At 38.6% G+C, this 21,719-nt stretch overlaps 1 protein-coding gene across 1 annotated transcript in view; it reads left to right on the top strand.

The window, feature by feature from the left end:
* The window catches only part of ADSS2 (adenylosuccinate synthase 2), a 95,528-nt gene that overhangs the window by 59,387 nt on the left and 14,422 nt on the right, over positions 1-21,719 (top strand). The window contains exons 4-10 of the mRNA XM_075063478.1: positions 832-900; positions 1,792-1,842; positions 6,931-6,997; positions 15,264-15,371; positions 15,632-15,713; positions 17,315-17,441; positions 19,978-20,196. Of these exons, the coding sequence (XP_074919579.1) occupies positions 832-900; positions 1,792-1,842; positions 6,931-6,997; positions 15,264-15,371; positions 15,632-15,713; positions 17,315-17,441; positions 19,978-20,196 (723 nt within the window). The remainder of the gene's footprint in view (positions 1-831; positions 901-1,791; positions 1,843-6,930; positions 6,998-15,263; positions 15,372-15,631; positions 15,714-17,314; positions 17,442-19,977; positions 20,197-21,719) is intronic.

The following is a 21,719-nucleotide window of genomic DNA, read 5'->3' as shown; positions in this document are numbered from 1 at the left end:
CAAGCCTGACCTTAAAAACCTCTAAGGAAGGAGATTCCACCACCTCGCTAGGTAACCCATTCCAGTGCTTCACCACTCTGAGTGAAAAAGTTTTTCCAAATATCCAACCTAAACCTCCCACACTGCAACTTGAGACCATTACTCCTTGTTCTGTCATCTGCTACCACTGAGAACAGTCTAGATCCATCCTCTTTGGAACCCCCTTTCAGGTAGTTGAAAGCAGTTATGTACTATTTACCTGTTCCCTAAAAAGGCAAGTGCAGTGATCCTAATTGCTAATAGGAGAGAATGACTATGAGCAACCTCATCTCACTCCTTGATACAATTTCTCTTTTTGCTAGCACGATGACAACATTGACTTTATTTGTTTTTGCATCACAGGGTGAGAGTAACGTATTCAAATATCAATATCTCTAGAGAAAACAGAAATAAAGGCTTGTAAAAACCATAAGAATATTTTAAAATAGCTGGTACTGTCCTATTAAAAGTAAGTCTGTGAAACGAACTAATTTTTGGAGATGATGAAGGAGAAATACCACTGTGTGACTGACAGGAATGCAGTTATTTTTCATCCTGATATAATGAGAACGTTAAATTTCCCATTTAGAGGAGTTCAGTGCATTCAGCTAGGGACTCAAATACTTTAGCTGTAGATCAGGAAGTCTCTTATACCTTAAATTCCTAAGGATGAAAGTAGTATAATGGAACAGTTTTTGAAATGTATGTCTTAAAATATTCTATATGCAGAAAAATGAATCGTGGATTTGTAAGAAACTAATTTTTTCATGTCTGGCATCATACGTTAAACTTTGTATTCCTGATTTCCTTTAGGAAATGGTGTGGTGATTCACTTGCCAGGACTGTTTGAAGAAGCAGAGAAAAATGTAAAAAAAGGAAAAGGTGAGAACAGCCTTTCAAGATATTACTTTAAAAGGCGGGATTGGTGCTTTCCAGTATCTAGCCAGCAGTGCTATCCCTAGCCTGGAGGCCATGAGAAACAAGATGGCTGTGTCCTACTGGAGCTCCTCTCTTTGCTCACTTCTGGCAGCAATCTTGCAGGGACTCCCAGAGCTCTGTTATTCCCTGTAGCTCCCATCAGGAGTCTCCTTAGAGCCTCCTAGAAAGATGCATTCTAAAATGTAAATTACCCATAGTTACCTTTGTCAGTTTTAAACCATAGACTTAATATATTGACAATAAGATGCTGTTCGTGTGCAGTCACTTACTATAATCAGTCTGCATATAACTCTTACAGTGTTAATACGTATGCTTCAGTTTGGCATCTCTATGCATTCTAGTATATTTATCAATCATTTATAATTTAGTGACTTAAAAATACACTTTTTAAATTAAATGCCAAATAATGGACCTATGGCCAATTATAGGAATGCCAGATAGTAACCTGATGGAAAATGTATTTATCCAACTTCTGTAGCCATTTTAAAGAAACCCAGAAGGAAAAAAATTCTAACATTGGTAGCAGAACAGCTGAGCTTGTTTTAGCAACAGTGAGAAACTTGAAAAATTTCCCTAGTGTGTGTAGAATGCCTAGAAGTTTCAACTTCTAATAGGCAGTCTGCATTTCCTGGCTTTGTAGGTTCAAGTCAGACCTTAACAATTGAAAATTGTGTTTGCTTTTTCTGAAATAAGATGGTGACTGAGTTTGGTACTTCTTTTAAATGACTTCCATTTTCAAATCTATAATTAGTCTTTTAGAAGTTTTGCTTATTCCATCATGAAAAGAAAAATGATATACAAAACATAATTTAAACTTTTTCACTTGTTTTTAAGGACTAGAAGGCTGGGAGAAACGATTAATAATTTCCGACAGAGCTCATATTGGTAAGATGGCACACTGTATCTATTTTTATTTATTCCCATAAGAATTTCCTCAGACTTTTCAAAGGCACTGAATAGCTGACAATTTTATTTTATCTGTATTTTAGTATCATTATTGTAGTGGCCAAAGGTTCCAGTCAGGGATCAGGGCTTGATTGTGTTAGGCACTATAGCTTCTTTAATATTACCTTTTTTTCATTTTGAAAAATGTGGGACCACTCTAGACTCAAACATTTTAGTTTGATGACTCATTAAGCTAATTCTAAATGCATGTCATGTTTTCTCAGAAAGCAATTCAAAAGTTACTTGAATGCTTGAAGGCTTCATTTTCCATTTCAATATAGAATTTGTGCTCTCTTCATAGGAAACCTTGATCTCTCAAGGATCACATGGGCTTTTGGAGAACACCAATTAAACAGTGACTTCAAGTTATAACCCTTTGGACACAGACCTTGTAGTAAAATCAGATTTAGAGTGTCCCGTGATAAAATTAGATTTAAAGTGAGTGGCCCTCCCAACCATCCAAAAATGCTTTAAGCTAGAGGCCTTTTAATTACTGACTTCTCTGACCATTTGTTCTTTCTGCACCTGTCTAAAGGCTAAACCTATATAATAGAGTTTAGTGAATGTATGTAGAGACCTCCATAGGTATGTGTACCCTGGGAATTTCACCAAGGGCTTGGCTACACTTGCAAGTTAGAGTGCATTAAAGCGACCTCAGGCACCCTAACTCACGACCTGTCCACACTGGCAAGGCAGTTAGAGCACCTGCAGCTTTAGCGCCCCTGGTAATCTACCTCCACAAGAAGCATAAAGCTTGCTGCGCCTCAGCTGAAACCCCCCATCTTCAATGTAAATGAGGTGTTGCATTATTGCGCTCTGATCAGCCTCCAGAAACGTCCCATCATCCCCTTAAGTCAAGTAGCCACTCTTGTCATTGTTTTGGAATCGGCTGTAGGAATGCGGATATACCCTTTCAAAGCTCTGTTTCTGACAGCGGGCATGCTTATCTGCTCCAAGACAAAGCAGCCATTACTGTGGAATGGGGGGTGTGTGTGTGTGTGTGTGTGTGTGTGAGAGAGAGAGAGAGGTCTGCTGCTGTCTGAATTTACAAGACAGCATGCTGACATGCTTTCAGCCCCCCAACAACCCACACTCTCTCTCCCCCTACATACACACAACACACTCCCTTTCACACTCCACTTCCTCCTCCCCCCCATTTGAAAAGCACGTTGTAGCCACGTGCATGGTGAGATAGCTACTACAATGCACTGCTCTCTGTGGCATTGCAAGAGCTGCTAATGTGGTCACGCCAGTGCGCTTGAATCTGACAGTGTGGACACACTGCAGCGCTTTCCCTACTCTTCTCTCCGAGGGCTGGTTTAACTTCCAGCGCTCTACATTTGCAAGTGTAGCCATGCCCCAGGTGTTGATACTCCACAGCAACGGGTGTCTCTGGAGAAGAACTGAAAAGTTTCACTAATGTAAAAGAAAATGTGATTGAGACCTAGGCACTGTCTACATAGAGAACTTGACAGTCATAGCTATTGCAGAATAAGTTATTCCACAACAGAAACGCTGGAATACTTCCTGTGCAGACAGTAGTCTGGATAAAAAGTGACTACTCTGCTCACAAAGCAGAGTAATCATTCTGGAATGAATAAAATCACTTTTATTCCAGAATAATGTCTACACGGGGAGTTATTCTGGAATAGCTGTGCCAGTTAACTTCCCCTGTGTAGACACGATCCTAGTTCAGAAAGACCAGTTGCTGACTACCATTATCAGTAATTGGTCTGCTTAGTGTGGATGTTTTGAACTTTTCTGAATGGAATCAGCCTGGAGGTTTGCTTGCACAGTAGATTTGCCTCATGATCGTTGATACATGGCCTCTGAGTTGTCCTGCTAGCCTGTAGCTGGAGATCAGACTAGCCATATTCCGTGGCTGTCCTGGAGACATAAAGCCCTGTTGAGTTAGTGTTTAAAAGACAAAACATAAAGCTAGGTGTACTTTTCTATAAGTTTTAGTTGACTTCTGGTAAAAGCTTATGCCCAGCTTGCAGGAAAGGGACTTGCACAGTATGGATAGTTAAAATGTTGACAGGAGGTGTTAGATGATTCCTCTGTAATAGGTACCTTTTCACCCATTGACCAGCCTTCTGACTCTTGTATCCCTCCACCCATGTTCTGTGTATTGTAATTTAAAATATTATAATGCCTTAATGTGGTATAAGCAGTTTAACCAATCTAAATAATTTTCTTTAAAATAAAATGGTTCTAACTGTTTGGGGTAATCTAAGGAGTTTGATCATTTTTAAACTATGGGGAAGAGGTAGGAATACCAAAAAAGCAATTTGTGTTGCAGAAAGACTAGAGTACTCATTAAAGCTGAGACTGTTTTTTTGTTATCCTTCCTGTGTGTGCATTTAGTAGATGATTTCAGGTCCAATGCAATCATTACTGGACTTCAGGAATTTATTGTTTTTAAGAAAAATAAACTTACACAGTGATATCAGGTGACCGGTAGTCTCCTGCAGTGCTGTACCTTAATTATATTTGGCATGAGTTTCCGCCCACCTTATTTTTTTTGTTTTGTTTAACAAGATACAAAGCAAATGTGAAAGGCTTAGCATGAGCAGTGTTTTCAGTAAGCTCTCTTTCTTTGTTTTAGGAGTAATGTATTATTCCCAAACATTTGCAGTTGAACTGTGTAAAACTCTTCTACATTCTTCATCTTTATTGGGATGGCTTTACTAGTCCAAAATTCCCCCCCTCTTCAGTCATTTTTCTGTTGATAAATGTCTTCCTGGTAGATAGTTTATGCAGTTTGAGCTCTCCCCACAATGAGTTAAAACAAGCTTAAAATTAGGGCTGTCAATCGCTCTTAACTTACACCATTAACTAAATAAATTTTAAAAAATTAATCATGATTAATTGCACTTATAATAGAATAGCATTTGAAATTTATTAAATATTTTTGGATGTTTTTCTACATTTTCAATATGTATTTCAATTACAACACAATACAAAGTGTACCGCACACACTTTTTAAATTTTTTACAAATATAAGCACTGTAAAAATGAAAAAATAAATAGTATTTTTCAGTTCACCTCATACAAGTACTGTAGTGCAATCTCTTTATCGTGAAAGTGTAACTTACAAACGCAGGTGTTTTTTGAGTACATAACTGCACTCAGAAACAAAACAGTGTAAAACTGTAGAGCCTACAAGTCCACTCAGTCCTACTTCTTGTTCAGCCAATCGCTAAGACAAACTTGTTCGTTTATGTTTATGAGAGATAATGCTGCCCACTTCTTATTTATAATGTCACCTGAAAGTGAGAATAGGTACACTCATGGCACTGTTGTAGCCGACAGTGCAAGATATTTACATGCCAGATATGCTAAAGATTTGTATATCCCTTCTATGCTTTGGCCATCATTCCAGAGGACATGCTTCCAAGCTGATGATGCTTGTTGAAAAAGTAATCAGTCAATTACATTTGTGACTGTACTCCTTGGGGAGAGAATTGTATGTCTCCTGCTCTGTTTTACCCGGATTCTGCATATATTTCATGTTATAGCAGTCTTGGATGATGACCCAGTACATGTTAATTTTAAGAACACTTTCATGGCAGATTTGACAAAATGCAAAGAAGGTACCAATGTGAGATTTCTAAATATAGCTACAGCATTTGACCCAAGGTTTAAGAATCTGAAGTGCCGTCCATAATCTGAGAGGGACAAGGTGTGGAGCATACTTTTAGAAGTCTTAAAAGAGCAACACTCTGATGCAGAAACTACAGAACTACCAAAAAAGAAAATCCAACTTCTACTGGTGGCATTAGACTCAGATGAGGAAAATGAACATGAATCAGTCCACACTGCTTTGGATTGTTATCAAGCAGAACCCATCAACAGCACAGAAGCATGCCTTCTGGAATGGTGGTTGAAGCATGAAGGGACATATGAATCTTTAGTGCATCTGGCATGTAAATATCTTGCGACACCAGCTACAACAGTGCCATGCGAATGCCTGTTCTCACTTTCAGGTGACATTGTAAACAAGAAGCAGGTACCATTATCTCCTTCAAATTGTAAACAACCTTGTTTGTCTGATTGGCTGACCAAAAAGTAGGACTAAGTGGACTTGTAGGCTCTAAAGTTTTACACTGGTTTATTTTTGAATGCAGTTTCTTTTGTACATGATTTGACATTTGTAACTTCAACTTTCATGCTTAAGAGATTGCACTACAGTACTTTTTATGAGGTGAATTGAAAAATAATTTTTTATTGCAAATATTTGCACTGTAAAAACAATATAAAGTAAGCACTGTACACTTTGTATTCTGCGTTGTAATTAAAATATATTTGAATATGTAGTAAATATTCAAAAATATTTAAAATAAATAGTATTCTATTATTTAACAGAGCATGATTTAATCATGATTAATTTTTTTAATTGCTTGACAGCCCTAGTTAAAATGTCTCACTTGTTTTTTGGCGATATAACTTGTCACTAAATCTCTTTTGCTGGGCTTATTGGGTTGTATGTGTATTTTCCCTCGTCCTTCAGGCCAGTATAAAATTGGAAAGAATGCTAATTACTCTCTGAAAGTCTTTTTAAAGCATATGCAGCTTTGTGGTACAGTATTTGGCAATTAGAACACTAAAAGAATTTCAGACTTGTTAGATGCTACAGAAGCTTGCTTTTTTTTTTTTTTTTTTTTTTTTTTTTTATATTGAAGACCTTTCAAAATAGAACATGTAACTTACAAAAAGGAAGAGAGCTCCAAACTTTACAGGATGCCTCTTATTTGGAGTTCACCGTTTTGTTCTCAATATAGGGGGAAAAAAGCACTGTTGATCCTTAGCTAGCTGTGAGAGACCCTCTCTGATAACAAACATAAAACACTTTAATAGAATGGCTTATGTTACCTAACCAATATAGGATTATTTTCCCCATGTTAATCTGCACTCAAAAGAAATAGAGAAAAAATCATGGGTATATCATTAATTTCAGTTTCAAATTGTTGCACGTGTAGTCTTGTCCAAATTTGCATTTTAAGGGTTTTTCTTTTATTTCCTTAGTATTTGACTTTCATCAGGCTGCTGATGGCATTCAAGAACAACAAAGACAAGAGCAAGCAGGAAAGAAGTATGTAATTTTCTTGTGTGTTTTAAAATATTGGAGTATGAAGTTTAAAACAAAAAAATCCAGTGTTCAAAGCTTGACAAACCCTAATGACAATAAAATAATGATAAAGTAGCATGAAGTATTCCGGGGTTCATTTTTAGACCTATCTTAACATAAGTGTCCCATCAATGACAAATAATAGGATCATACTCTTAAAGTATGGTCATACCACAATATTTTTGGTACAGAAAGGGACAAATCAGCTGACACTTCCTAGAACTTAAACTGGCTCGTTAGGAAGAGACATATCTTTCAGTACTGTTGTCTCAAGGGCTGAAAAATCTGAGATACTATGAAGACCGGCAGAACTGAAGTAACGTTGACTAATTTTGCCTTGTTCAGAAGTGCACATGAAACATGAATGTTCATGCTGTGTATTATATGCCACCTGCTATCTCTGTTCTATTTGAGCTTTTTTTATGAATTTTAAAACTTACAACCTAATCATGGATGGAAGCAGCTGGCTGAATGAACAACATAACATATATCTGCAAATGAAAATAAACATATGTGAATTTCTAAGGTGCCAATATATTTCAGCCAGGCTATGGAAGGTTTGTGTATATGGACGAATGAGTAATTAACTCTTGGTGTTGCTGCTAGTAAGAGGTATCATACATGACTGACTTCATGAAGTGGACACTTGTGCTCAGGGAAATGCACTGAGACACTCTCACTGCACATAAGCCACTACTGGATGGTAATAGCTTTCAGTTACTTTTGCCCATGGTCATGCTGAAAACGACATGCTTGTCTTTGTCCAGTGCTAGCTAGGTCTCATTTCCAATTCATTTAAGAATTAAAAAGCAAACTAAGAATTTTTTTTTTTCATGATGTCTGCATGCCAACTTTTAGCTAAGAACAATTTTTTACGGCCCACTTACAAGTCACTGCATGATGACATTTGTAATAGAAGCACTGTTTATCCTCAGCTAGCTGTGAGAGAACCTCTCTATAGCAAACTTAAAACACTTCAGTAGACTGGTTTGTTACCTAACCAGTAAATGATTATTTTCCCCATGTTAATCTGCACTCAAACTAATATGTAGTTTGTACTCTTCATTTCTTTAATTTTCCTTTTTAATTTACAAAGAAGAAATCTGAATATTAAGTTCTTTAACTCTATTTTGTATCATTCTGGTGATGTATATTGTGGAAATCTCACACCAGTCATGTAATGCTTCAAGCTTGTTAAAGCTGATGGTGAAACAAAGCTTGTCAAATTCTCACCATTTTAGTTAAGTGAGTAATAAAATACAATATATGTAGGGGTCAGATTTTCTGTGTCCTGAGGCTGAAGACAGTATTGTTATCTATCCCTGAGAGATCCAGTCTCAGTGCTAACAGAAAGTAACCTTTTGTTTCAAGACTGCTGGTTTGAATCTAGTCTGGATTGGTAATGACCAACAATATACCTACTGGGTGGGTAGAGAACTAAACAATCAGGCTGGCTAGCTAGCCTACCTGGTTTCCATCAAAAGTATTGATGGAATCAGCTGCGTTCCATGGAACACTCTGAAAAGTGTTTATTTGAATCAAACAGAAAACTGTTGGCAAACTCAGTCTTGCTCCCCCATAGTCATTCAAAACATTGCTTCAAAAATCACTTTTAGCTTATTACTTTGACCATTTCACTCCTCTCTTCGCATCCCTCTACTGGGCTCCACTTCATCTCATCAAACACAAACTACTTGTCTCACTTCAAAGGCCCATGATGTCCTCCTCCCCCACCTGTCATCTCTTGTGTGCTGTCAAGACTTTTGCCTCCATGCTACCAATAATGCCAGCCTTTCTTACCCACTTGTTAAAATTTCAAATGAGTACCTTTGCATTTTCTCCTGTTCTGCCCCTGGCAAATGGGAAGAGCTTTGTGTAAGCATTTACAAAGTCACTTAATTGTCCTTTTTCAAATCCATCTTTAAAACTCACATCTATTGTGATACCTACAAAAAACTTGACAACTATAAGGTAGCTGGTTTACTGAGATTCCTGCCTATCATGTTGATTAGTATTGTCTCAGTTTCTTTGTGCTCTCCCATTTGTCTGTGTACTCACATACTCCACCTAGGTATGCCTGCATCCTTGATCAGAGATTTTTGATAGTGGTACCTCGATTGTGCATGCTCCACATACATCCTTGTGCCCTGCACCAAGGCTATATAGGGCTGCATGAGTGAACCACTCTTAAGTTCCTTCTCAACTGCTTTTGGTCTGAGATGGAGTCTGCAACATGTCTGTTACCTATTTAGCATTGTTTATAGTTACTTGCCTTTTAGTGTTTCCTTTTTTCCTGCCTTTTTTTCTCTTAAAAATCCTTTTATTCTTTTGATATATTTAACTAGAAGTGCTAGAATTTCCCTTTCTTGAGTTGTCTCTTTTAGTATTTTTTCCATGGGAATGCTGGATTCAAAAGGGGCCTCTCCTGCTGTGAGGCTATTCTGATCAGTGACAGGCATTCCCAGTGGCTCCCCTCTTTATGTGATACCCATAAGTGCAAGATCTGCATAGCCTTCAAGGGTAGCTCCTAAAAAAATAGGAAGATCAAGTTTTAAACATCTAATGATGGAGCAAGCCTTATGTCCAGGTTCAGATCCAGGGACAGAGGATACCCTGTATAGAGACCTACCAGTACTGCTAGTGCCCTGTCAACATCAAGATGTTGGTCACTGGAGACAGCTAAAGAGGTAGGTGGTACTGTGACACCGAGTACTTCAAGGGCACTGAAGTCCTCATTTGCATCTGCCTCTAAACAGAAGGAGGTAGGGAGTAAATCTCCAAAGGATCTCAGCTGTACAGTGACAGCTAGACAGCAGATGGTACTGAGGAAATCGGAACTGATGCACTTCCAGGACAAGTGCTTGGTGCCAACTACATCGGTATTGAAGCCATCCTCCATAGGCTCTCAGTCTGTTACCATCAGCGCCTTAAGAGTTCAGGTTCCCTAAGGACTTGATAGTTTCTTTGAAGCCAGTCTCTCCCCTATTTAATGAGTGCTGAGGGTTTGTTAGCCTCAAGACCCTCTCAGTCATTGACATCTATATCACATAGGGAACCATGCGTGCTTTTGTCTAACTTTCAAACTGAACAGTCTTCCTCTTTCTCCTTACCCTCACCCTGATTATGGAAGAGGATTCTTCAGATCTCTGTGCAGGGTTCCCGTGTCTATTCTGGAATACATCTCTCCCTCTTACACTGATATTTTACAGAAGGATAGACCTCAAATGATACCCTTTGGCATGAACACAAATAGGTGGAGGCATCCATGCTTTGTGGCCCCCCTTTGAGGACTTGCTGGGATCCGTAGGCATTATATTGCCAACAACGTCTTCATGCCACCATAGGGAACAGAGGACGACCCATTCTCTCAAACCCCTTTACTACTAGTCATGCCAGAGGAAGAGACCTTTGAACAAGATGCAAGGGCAGATGAGGTGACCTCATCTCTTCTGACTCTTCTTCACCTCTCTTCTGACTCTTCTTCACCTGATGAAGCTGGCATGTTTCCACTACCTTCTATAGCAGATGATTTCAGTTTCAGGATCTGATGAAGCAAATTGCTGACACACTTCATAATCCTTTCAGGAGTTCCACCATAAGCGCCTAAATATCTTACACATCTCATCGTCGATGAGAATTGCCATTCCAGTGAATGAAGCTCTTACGGAGCCCGCTAAGACTGTTTGGCATATCCCAACTACAGCAGCACCCACCTGCAAGAGAGCAGATAAAAACTCACCCAGCTCCGAACTCCCCAGTAGTAGAGGCCACCAGTGAAAGAGGCATACAACATAGCTCTAAGTCCATCCTATACAGCAAGGAACATAAGAGGCTAAATCTTTTTGGCAGCAAATCCTATGCTTCATCCATATTTCAGAATAGTGAAGCATCAGGCGCTCATGGCCAAATATGATTACTTAAATTACAACAGACTTTATTCCTTTATTAAACATTTGCCAGAAAAATATTTGTAATCAGTTTAAAGCCACTATTCAAGAGGATCAGCTTCTAGCAACATCATCATTCCAGGCCTCCTTAGATACTGCAGCACGGTCTATATCCACTGCAAGGGTCATGAGAAGAGCATCTTGGAACTATTGTCTGGCTTTCCAAGAAAGGTTCAAAGTACCATTAAAGACCTCCCCATTGATGGTGACAAGCTCTTTTGCTGTATCAACAGATGCCTCATTATACATTTTAAAGAACTTGAGAGCCACATTGAGATCCCTTAGAATTTATACTCCTGTAAATAAGAGGAGATTGTGCCCTCTGAGACCTACTAAAAGAGCATGCCCAGCCCTATAGTCAGGATATCATAGACCAAGGATTGGCAGCCTTTCAGAAGTGGTGTGCTGAATCTTCATTTATTCACTCTGATTTAAGGTTTCATATGCCAGTAATGCATTTTAATGTTTTTAGAAGGTCTCTTTCTAGAAGTCTATAATATATAACTAAATTATTGTTGTATGTAAAGTAAATAAGGTTTTTAAAATGTTTAAGAAGCTTAATTTAAAATTAAATTAAAATGCAGAGCCCCCTGGACCAGTGGTCAGGACCCAGGCAAGTGAGTGCCACTGAAAATCAGCTTGTGTGCCACCTTTGGCACGTGTGCCATAGGTTGCCTACTGCTGTCACAGACCCTCTGAACCTCTGGCCAAGAGACCAACTTACTCAAAAAAAAAAAAAAAACCCTCCATCTGCTACAACTACATTTTCCCAGCCATCTATATCCTCCAAGCAACAGTTCTAATGGCTTGTTCGAATCTCTCAACCATCTTTATAGCTACAGCATCCTATTCCCCCTCTCTCCTTTTGGATGCCACCAGTTTCAGTATGCTTGGGAGTATATAACATTGGACAAAAGTGTTTTGGAAACCGTAACTTTTGGTTCCATCATCAATTTCAAGGGTCTCCCTCTTACACATCCCTATCCCTCTTCAGGGATCCCCTCACAATCAGTTACTACAACAAGAAGTGACTTCACTGCTGAGCTTAGAAGCAATAGAACCAGTTCCTGTGCAACACAATGGAAAGAGATTCTATTCAAAATACCTCCCAATTCCCAAAAAGAGGGATAGAGACCAGTTTTAGATCTGGGCACAGAACAGATATGTAAAACAGCAAAAATGCAGAACGGTGATCCTGGCAGCAATAATTCAGTCATTAGAATTAGGAGATGGTTCATGACTCTCAACCTAACAAGATGCATATTTTCAGTTACTATTCACCCAGTACACAGGAGGTTTCTATACAGATATTAAACAATACTGGATTGATGCCCTCTGTATTATGTACATTCCTAATATCACAGTATTTTTTTCATAACCAGGGAACTATGTTCTTCCTTCAGATATTTGCAGAATCCGAGCTTCCATTAAAAATGTCAAGCCCTTCTGATAAAGTTCACAAGAAGATAGATGCACTGTTGTCTTGATAAGTCTGCATTTTGACAAATGACTGAAACAGTAATAAGTGCCTTGGCTAAATGTGTTGACAGACTAAAACTGCTTCCACAAAGGGATCTGGAAAGGACAGAAGAGTTCTCTCACAGTACATCACAAACAATTTCCTAGAGCAGCTCCAGTGTTGTTCTGTTCCATATAGATTTTTGTACTAGGCTTATCATTGTAGTCTGTGAGAACCTTCATTAAGCAACATGACTGTGGTGAGGTCCTAAGATACCTAGGATACTTCCCCAGGAATCCTAGCCCAAAACATACTTAATTGCACTGCCAATGTGGACACTGGTACACAAAGTATGGGGTGTATTTGGCTCTGCAATATGTATGTTTGAAGGCAGGCTTGCCTAATGTGTCTGCATGTGCGTGAGCATGCCAACATACAGGTACACGCTGCAGTGTAGACATTCCCTAAGACTGCTATAAAGTTTTCTCTATTCACTTTAGTAAAAGTACATACCCTTGGAGGTCTTTGTCCAAAGCAATATTGATGACAATTGATGGTAGTATAGGCAATTGTGAGCTTTCCTTGTTCCACCCCAAGAGCCCAGAAGGACTTTACAGCCTTTTGATATCTTTACTCAGTTCTGAAATCTGGACACTCTCATCACTCTAATTTGCCAGTGGCTGTTGGTCCACCTTTGCTCTGCTACCACTGCCATCTGCTCAGCTTCCGAATCTCCCTCTCTTTCTCTTAGTTTCCTTTTTCTGCCTTCCTACTCTTTCTTTTCGGTCTTCTTCCACTCTCCACCATTCCTCCTCCCATTTCAACTCCAATGAGTGCCCACCAAAAAACAAATCCCATAGTTTTTGTGGGATAAATAAAACAGTAGCCTGGTCACCTTTTTCCTACCACAATCAGCATGTGGACACACAGTCCCAGCAACATCTAACAACAACTGCTGTCTTCTCCACAGGGCTTTCCGGGGACAGAGCTCCAAAAATCTCCTCTGCCTCTCCTGCATCCTGTACTGGGTCCAACACTAGACATCCCAGAACCGTTTTCTATCAGAAAATGCAATGGCTTCGTATGAACCATTCATCTTCCTGGCCCTATCATGTCTGCCAGCCTCCAGTTTCTTTCCCTCTCCACCCACTCTGTCCTCTCCCCTTTTTACATATCCTCCTTTCACTCAAGTCTGCTCTCCCTAAAAATTCACTTAAGCTTTATTTAATTTGGAATAAGAGTATTAATACCGATAAGCAAAAGGCACATGTTACATCTTGTCTATATACAAATATAACATGGTATTATGTAACTTTGTGCTCCCTTTCCCCTATTTCTCACTCCAAACTCATCCTTGATCTTTTTACTGGTTTCACTTGTTTTGTCCTGCCTTAAATTTACATTGCAAACTTTCAGTGGCTTGAACATTTGTTTTTCAGGCACTTCTGGGTACACAAAAGTAATACTGGTGTGAATTTAGAAGCCTAAACATTAATGTCCCTATCCAGTTAACACTGGATGATGCCTCAGAAGGCTGTATATTGTGGCTGTGTATTAACCCAATTAGGATGGGTTAGACACAGGTTTTAAGCCTATTTTAGGTGAGCTTTCCTATGATGCCTCTCAGAAATGCCTTTAAAACTTAAAAAAAAAATTGTTTTGGTGAAACATGTCATGACATTAGAATTAAAAATTAGGATGAATCCTTGCTAAAGTCATCAGTTTTTGCCAAAATTCAAGTCTTGTACAACCAATGAATAATTAATTAATTTGGAATAATATAGTTTTTCATCAGTAGATATCAATATACTTAATAGAAGATTAGATTCTTTGAAGCCTTATTTTATTTTCTAATTGGAAATGGAGAATAAAATTGCTTTGCAGTCTCTCAATACAATGTTCCATCTGTTTGATCTAGAACTGCGACGAGTGCCATGCAGACTACCATTTTATTAGCTTGTTTCTCATTCTTCTAATCAGGTCTAGGTTTTTCAGTTGTACTTCCTCTCTGAAAGCAGTGGAGACAAATAATTGTATTTTGTGATGTCACTGGCATCGGTAGTTCTCTGTTTCCAGATTAAAGAAGGCTAGTGTCAGTTCTACATTGTTTCAGGAGAAACAGTTTAGATACCTTCTTGTTTTAGAGTAGTTGCTTAATTTTTCATATGCTAGCGGTTCTGCAAATCTAATTAGAACCTTCCGTCTATGAATGTCCTCTTCTGATACTGAGCAAAGTTCCTGTTCTTCTTGTTCCTATGTGGAGTCTAGTGTTTTATTGAAAGATTTCACATACATATTTTAAATTAGTCCTGTGTCTTTTGTCACTTCAGTGCCCAAGGCCTTCCTCCATCTTTCTTTCTCAAGAGAAAGTTTTTGTCTTCTGGATAAATAAAACCTATCTCGGAAATGATCTGGTACCTGGCTAATTTCAGTTCACATCATCAAAGGGTCATCAAAATCAGTTTCTTGCGCATGCAGTTAGAGAGGAAATTAACCTGTCAGGATTTATACAAAAGAAATTTCAGTGAAGCAGGGGGGAAAAAAGCAGAATATTGGCTTTTTTAAAAACATTAACACTTAAAATATATGAAAGATGTAAACATTATGTTCACAAACAGGATTTAATGTTATGAAACTCCTTTTAAATTCTTAAATATAAAAATATTTAACACACATAAATTTAAAATTTTTAAGTTAAGCATTAAGAAAAAATGGTCAGAGGTCAAAGTTAGATGTTGTTAGTCAAAACTTGGTTTGCTTTTAAAATTAGCTTTTCATTTTCTAACTTTGAGAGTAACATGTATGACTTTTACTTTTTTGAAAGCTTGGGAACGACCAAAAAAGGGATTGGTCCAGTGTATTCTTCAAAAGCAGCTCGAAGTGGGCTCAGAATGTGTGATCTTGTTTCAGATTTCGGTGAATTTTCGGAGAGGTAATTCTAGTTTTATATTTGAAATGTAACCTTTCAAGCATAACTTTTTAGACTAATAGTATAATTATATTAATGGTATATTTTGGCATGTTCCAGATAAATATCTAATTTAATTTATATTCCAAAAAGTCTTAACTGGATGCATCTATCTGAATTTTCTTTTAATTGTGTAATCACAAAGTAACTTTATATCAAAAGGTGGCAAATAAAATCTTAATATTGCTGAGCAAAATTATTGAAGAATTGTTTTTGCCTTTCAGGTTCAAAGTGTTAGCTAATCAGTACAAAGCTATATATCCAACCTTAGAGATAGATCTTGAAGGGGAATTGAAAAAACTCAAGGTAAAATTATTTCTATGTTACAACAAATTATTTAATTGTATGTGCTCTTATTGTGAATCCCTAGAATGCAAATCATCAAACGTTTTTGTGAGTTTTTATTTTGATAAATAACCCACATATGTCTGATAAAATAGCAATCGTTAAATAGGTTTCTAGTTCTTATTTTAAGAAGACTGTCAGTCTTACTTTGTGCTCTGTTGGAACATTCTGCTTCAGGAAGATTATTATAAATTAAAAAGGAATTGGGTGCTTAGAACACAAGTGTCACCTCGTGTTTCTTCACATATATCAGCCAAAAAAGTAAGATTAAAATTAGGGGTTTTTAAAGCAACTTTGTTATGATGAAGAACAGGGAGAGAACTAAGAGCTATGTAAGCCTGAAGACTGCAGTTAATTGTTAGAATTCTAAAGAGACTTGAGCAAAGATTTTATTACCAAACATCCACTAGAAAAAGTTACCCTTTTAGCAGTTTATTGGTTATAATTGGACCCAGTTTCCTGACACACAGAAGAGTTGAAGAGTGGAGCATTTGGAGTTCTTCCCTTCCAGTTATCTGTAAAACTATGTAACTTTTGTATCTGTGGAATTCTATGAGCCCTGTTGATGGAGAATCAGTTACGTGTTGAAGGTTTTTTAATCCTTTTATTATACTTACATATGCACTAAATTTGAGGGGCGGAGCCAATAGATCAACAGTTTACTGTGTGGAGTGGAGACATAAAAACATCACAGTGCCTGAGGGGAAATGACTTGTATTTACCATGCTTTTTACAGTGGTATACTAAAAAGTTGAAAGAGTAAAGCTGTGTGCTCCATGTAAATCAAATCATTAGTACGGGACAGTGTCTATTCATACTCATGGGGGACAGGATGTATGCTCAGTACTAATCTGCATGTTACAAAATGCTTAGTTCCTATAGGTAAGAGTAAGACAACCCTTCTCTCCATTAGCATAAATATAAAGAGACATTAGGCCATTGGCTCCAGATTGTCACTAATGGAATTTTAGAGAACTGGCTTTTGTGAGAAGTCTTTAACACTTGCAAATAAGATGCTGAATGCAATAAAAATGTTTTCTTTTAAGCTTCATGTTTGAGTATTAATTTGGTCTTCAGATTTGTATGTGTAAAATATTCAAAATGCTGTGTTAAGAAATTGTGGGTTAGATTTTCATTTTTTGCTTGCTTTTTTTGTCCTTTCAGGAAGAGATCCTCATATCTGTGATCTTTGCCTTCTGCCCCCATTACCAGCACACAGTGCCCCTCACATCTTTCTGATCAAATAGAACTGGGTGATGACCAGCACCTCAGGGAAGCCCAGTATCTTTCAAGAATTGTCTAGGAAGGATTATTTCTGAATGTGTATCCTCCACTTCTTTATTTCCTCTATGTCAAAGGAAAGAGTGGGTTGTCAGTATGGGCAGTATCAGTTGGACTGAAAATCTAACCTGATTACTTATATGGTAGAGCAGTACTCATGAGGCCTCTGGCTGGCTTTATCATAATGAAACGTATAACTAGAGTATATTGTACACCTAATCATTCTGGTTTATAACTTACTAATTAAACCCAATCTTTAAAAAGCCTTTTGTATTATTTAGGGCTACATAGAAAGGATTAAACCAATGGTGAGGGATGGTGTTTATTTCATACATGAGGCTCTACATGGACCACCAAAGAAAATCTTAGTAGAAGGTGCAAATGCAGCATTACTGGACATTGATTTTGGTAGGTATAACTTTTTCTGAGAAACAAGGTGGCATGTATGTGCCATGAAAGGAAAATGTCTAGTGGCTATGCCATGCATAGGTTCTCTTGTGGAAAATGTGTGTTTGTATTATGAGGAAGCACTAGACTTCCTATTTTAAGTCAGATTTTGACTCCACACTAAAATTTTCCCCTCCAAAAATATCAAACTACTCTTTGAGTTTTGGGTCTTAGAAAAAAGAGGTGTTAACTAAATTTAGGAAATTCTTCTAAAGCTTTTTGGAAGTCAGTAAAAGTATGCACACATGAGGTCAGGATTTGGCCCTTGATTTGATTTTTAAGAAAAACTTATTGAATGGTGTTGGTGTGATAGTTGGCTAAACCAGTCAATGCAATTAACAAGTTACTTTGCACATAGTAATTTACTCAGCTTTTTAACAGGACTGCTATGTGCTTTTCTTAGCATTTATAAAAGTCATATTTCATAGCTCACAGTTGTGGAGCAGAGCTGTGAAAATACTTTGTGAAAAGAACTGAGCTAGCTAGCGGTGATGTTCTTTCTATACACATTTTATTTTACAGTATGAAAAGATATTTTTAGAGTAAATTACTAAAATACTTCAAAGTATGCAATATTACAGGCTTTTGTGAGCTTCTTAAAATAAAGATAGTGTGTTTTACCTACATGGCTTATGAACTACCTGCCTGAGAGAACTACTTTCTCCGTGCTATACCTCTACATTTGAGATAGCAAATACTGTATTTTCCTGGATGTTAGTGTTTTCTCAGGGTGTACATCTGTGCTGCATCTCCTTACAGTGACATGGAGAGTACATATACTGCACACCGTGATAACACAGGTATAAATAGTAGTGTAGACAGTGAGACATTGTTTAGGCAAGAAGATTGAAGACACCCCTGAATCCTTAGGGTATGTATCCAACACAGTTCTCTAGGCACCCAAGCAGTGCCACTCCATAGCAGGTATCAGAGGGGTAGCCGTGTTAGTCTGGATCTGTGAAAGCAGCAGAGAATCCTGTGGCACCTTATAGACTAACAGAGGTTTTGGAGCGTGAGCTTTCGTGGGTGAATACCCACTTCGTCAGACGCAGGTAGTGGAAATTTCCAGGGGCAGGTATATATATGCTAGCAAGCAAGCTAGAGATAACGAGGTTAGTTCAATCAGGGAGGATGGGGCCCTGTTCTAGCAGTAGAGGTGTGAAAACCAAGGGAGGAGAAACTGGTTCTGTAATTGGCAAGCCATTCACAGTCTTTGTTTAGTCCAGAGCTGATGGTGTCAAATTTGCAAATGAACTGAAGCTCAGGAGTTTCTCTTTGCAGTCTGGTCCTGAAGTTTTTTTGCTGCAGGATAGCCACCTTAAGGTCTGCTATAGTGTGGCCAGAGAGGTTGAAGTGCTCTCCTACAGGTTTTTGTATATTGCCATTCCTGATATCTGATTTGTGTCCATTTATCCTTTTAGCAGGTAGTGTCTCTCTGCCCACTACCGCAGGGAAAGACTCAGTGTGGAAAGGCTCCAGCAGCTCTCTGTGGTGAGGAGAGGTTCCAGCAGTGGGGAACTGTCAGAACCTTTCCCCACTACCTACTCCCCACCAGACCCTTTCATGGTGTCAAAGTTAGACTCGGGACTCACAGTTTGTCAGACTACTCTGTGTTATTAGCAGAGTGCTGTGCTAATAACACCAAGATAATGTGAGCACCAGGCAAGACACAAATTATCTTATCTATACAGCTAAAAGGGCGAGAACTTAACATGATAACAAAGGAACCAGAATCTGATAAGTTTACCCGGGCTAGGCATGCATATCTTATTTTCTTACTATTACCGATCTTCTGTTAATGTTTCACCATTAGCATCGTTATTTATGCCTAATGTTTCTTTTCCTGTCACCTGTATTTCATCATTTCTTATTTCTGCTTAAAGGTGCATATAACATTTCTCTAATCCATTCTTATTTTTACAGTATAATTCATTCTACTTTCACAATGGCCATATGTAGCTACATACCACAATGTGAACACTGCAGTTTGTAGTTACATGTATGCTCATGCCAGTGGTGTGCAATGTAGACATTCCTTCAATCTCCTTTCAAAATCCTCATTTATTTATTTATTTATTGCTGTGAGTGAATGTACTATGTAATAGACACACAGTACTTTCAGGTGACTCATGCCAATTTGTGGCTTGCATGTCCCTTGAAAGTTGCTTCACTCTTTGGGCTTGATCCTGTGCTAATTGATGGCAGGATAAATCTCCTGTTGGTTTCAGAGGGGACAGGAATGCACATTGCACAGAAGAAAATTAGGAATTCATTAAATATGAAAAAGAGAACCTAACTGCAAACTGTATTCATTTTGGTGTTCTTCATAGCTTTACAAAATCCACCAATGAGCTCTTCCCAATAGGTGTGACATTACCGTATATATGGTTAACTAACTTTTAAAAATAATTTAAGGACCAGTGTGTTTTTCTTTCTCAGAAAGTATGGCAGCACTTTTCAGTTCTCCTCTAATGTATTTATTTTTTGTTTTAATTAGGGACGTATCCTTTTGTGACCTCTTCGAATTGTACAGTTGGAGGCGTTTGCACAGGTTTGGGCATGCCGCCTCAGAATGTTGGGGAAGTATATGGAGTTGTAAAAGTATATACAACTAGAGTTGGAATCGGTGCCTTTCCCACAGAACAAGATAATGTAAGCATTACTCATATGATCAACAAGTGGGAAAATAACTGGATGTGTTTCATAGGTTTAGCCAGTAATACTCCTTAAAGCTAAGGGCATATTGTGGCCTGTATAAAACTATCCCCGTGTCAGATTCTGCATGAGACTTAGTGGCATTTCTTGCCTTAAAATACTGCTATACTCTGAAAAGTAACCTCCTCAGTTAACAAATCTGCTGCCTGGGCGCAGTGATCCATCTGTGCTTATTTTATAAAGTTGTTGCATATTTTTTAGTTCTGCAGAACCGTTAATGCTGACAGAGGTAGATGAATTTTATTCTATCACATGCACCAGCAGCAAAATTGTAATGAAGGTCAAGTTATAAAAAGGCAAGCCATCAAGAGTAAAGATTCTGCACCAAAAACAGCTTGCCTTTTTGATCCTCAGCTGAATTTGCAGCACTGGCAGTCTGATTGCCAAGTATCTCAGGCTTCGTTAAGCTTCGTAACATTGTTATGAAGAAATAGGCTAGGCATTACATAGCTCAGGGGTCCCCAACGCGGTGCCCGCGGGTGCCCTGGCGCCTGCCGGGGCATCTTAATACGCCCTCGTCCTGGCCCCTGGGAGAGCACCCGTTGAAATGCCGCAGCGTCATTTCTGCGGGGACACCTCTCAATAACGACACTTGTCACAGACAAGTGACGTCATCGAGAGGTGTCGCTCCCGAATTTCTGTGGGGACGCCTCTCATGACGTCACTTGTTGACGGCAAGCGACGTCATCGAGAGGCATCGGCATTTCGACGGGTGCCTCACCGCCACAGTGGTCCTTCGGCTGGCACCCGCCAGCCAAAAAGGTTGGGGACCACTGATATAGTTGAATGAAAATGTCATGTTGAGAAAATGGTTTGCTTAATTAGCATTCTTACGTTAAAAAAAAAACAACAACAAACCCCCCCCCCCCCAATATCCTTTAGTATTTGAGTTGAAGAGTTTTATTGTTGGTTATTCGAAAGGAAAACTGGTATGTATATAGCAAAGATAGTAGAGTCTCCTATTGGAATCAAACTGCTAATCATCATCTCATAATGATAATCATAAAAATAACCATCTAATGTCTGCATTATAAGGGCCTGTGAATAGTCCCACTGAAGTCAATGACGCAATTCCTATGTGTCAAAGCTTCAAAATTATCGGCCAGATCCCTAGCTACAAAGAGTAGCCCCATTGAAGGCAGTGAAGTGATGCTGATTTACACTAGTTAAGGATCTGGCAGTGAAGTGATGCTGATTTACACTAGTTAAGGATCTGGCAAAAGGCCTTTAAGTAAGTGGCATTCCCACATTGCTCCTAACACAGGACAGATGGACCCACATATAGCCTGGATAGGGTCAAAATTTACCCCGTTCCAGGGATTTGCTTTACTTTTAACTTAAATAGCAGCAAACAGACTTCTTAGCTGCTTCTTGGTTGGTTGGTTGGTTTGGGGTTTTTTTTACAGCTCCCTACAGGACTCCTGTCTCTCTCCCCAGTTCTGACTTCTAAGACACACAAAACCCAGTGCTGAAGGTCCTCCTGGTCTGGCTGCTAGAGTGAGTCAGCAGAACAGTTCTGTTGAT

This window comes from Chelonoidis abingdonii, chromosome 3 (genome assembly GCF_003597395.2).
Source record: "Chelonoidis abingdonii isolate Lonesome George chromosome 3, CheloAbing_2.0, whole genome shotgun sequence".
In the NCBI taxonomy this organism is placed as follows: Eukaryota; Metazoa; Chordata; order Testudines; family Testudinidae; genus Chelonoidis; species Chelonoidis abingdonii.
Note: the sequence above shows the minus strand (reverse complement) of the source record. Positions and strands in the feature narration are given on the sequence as shown.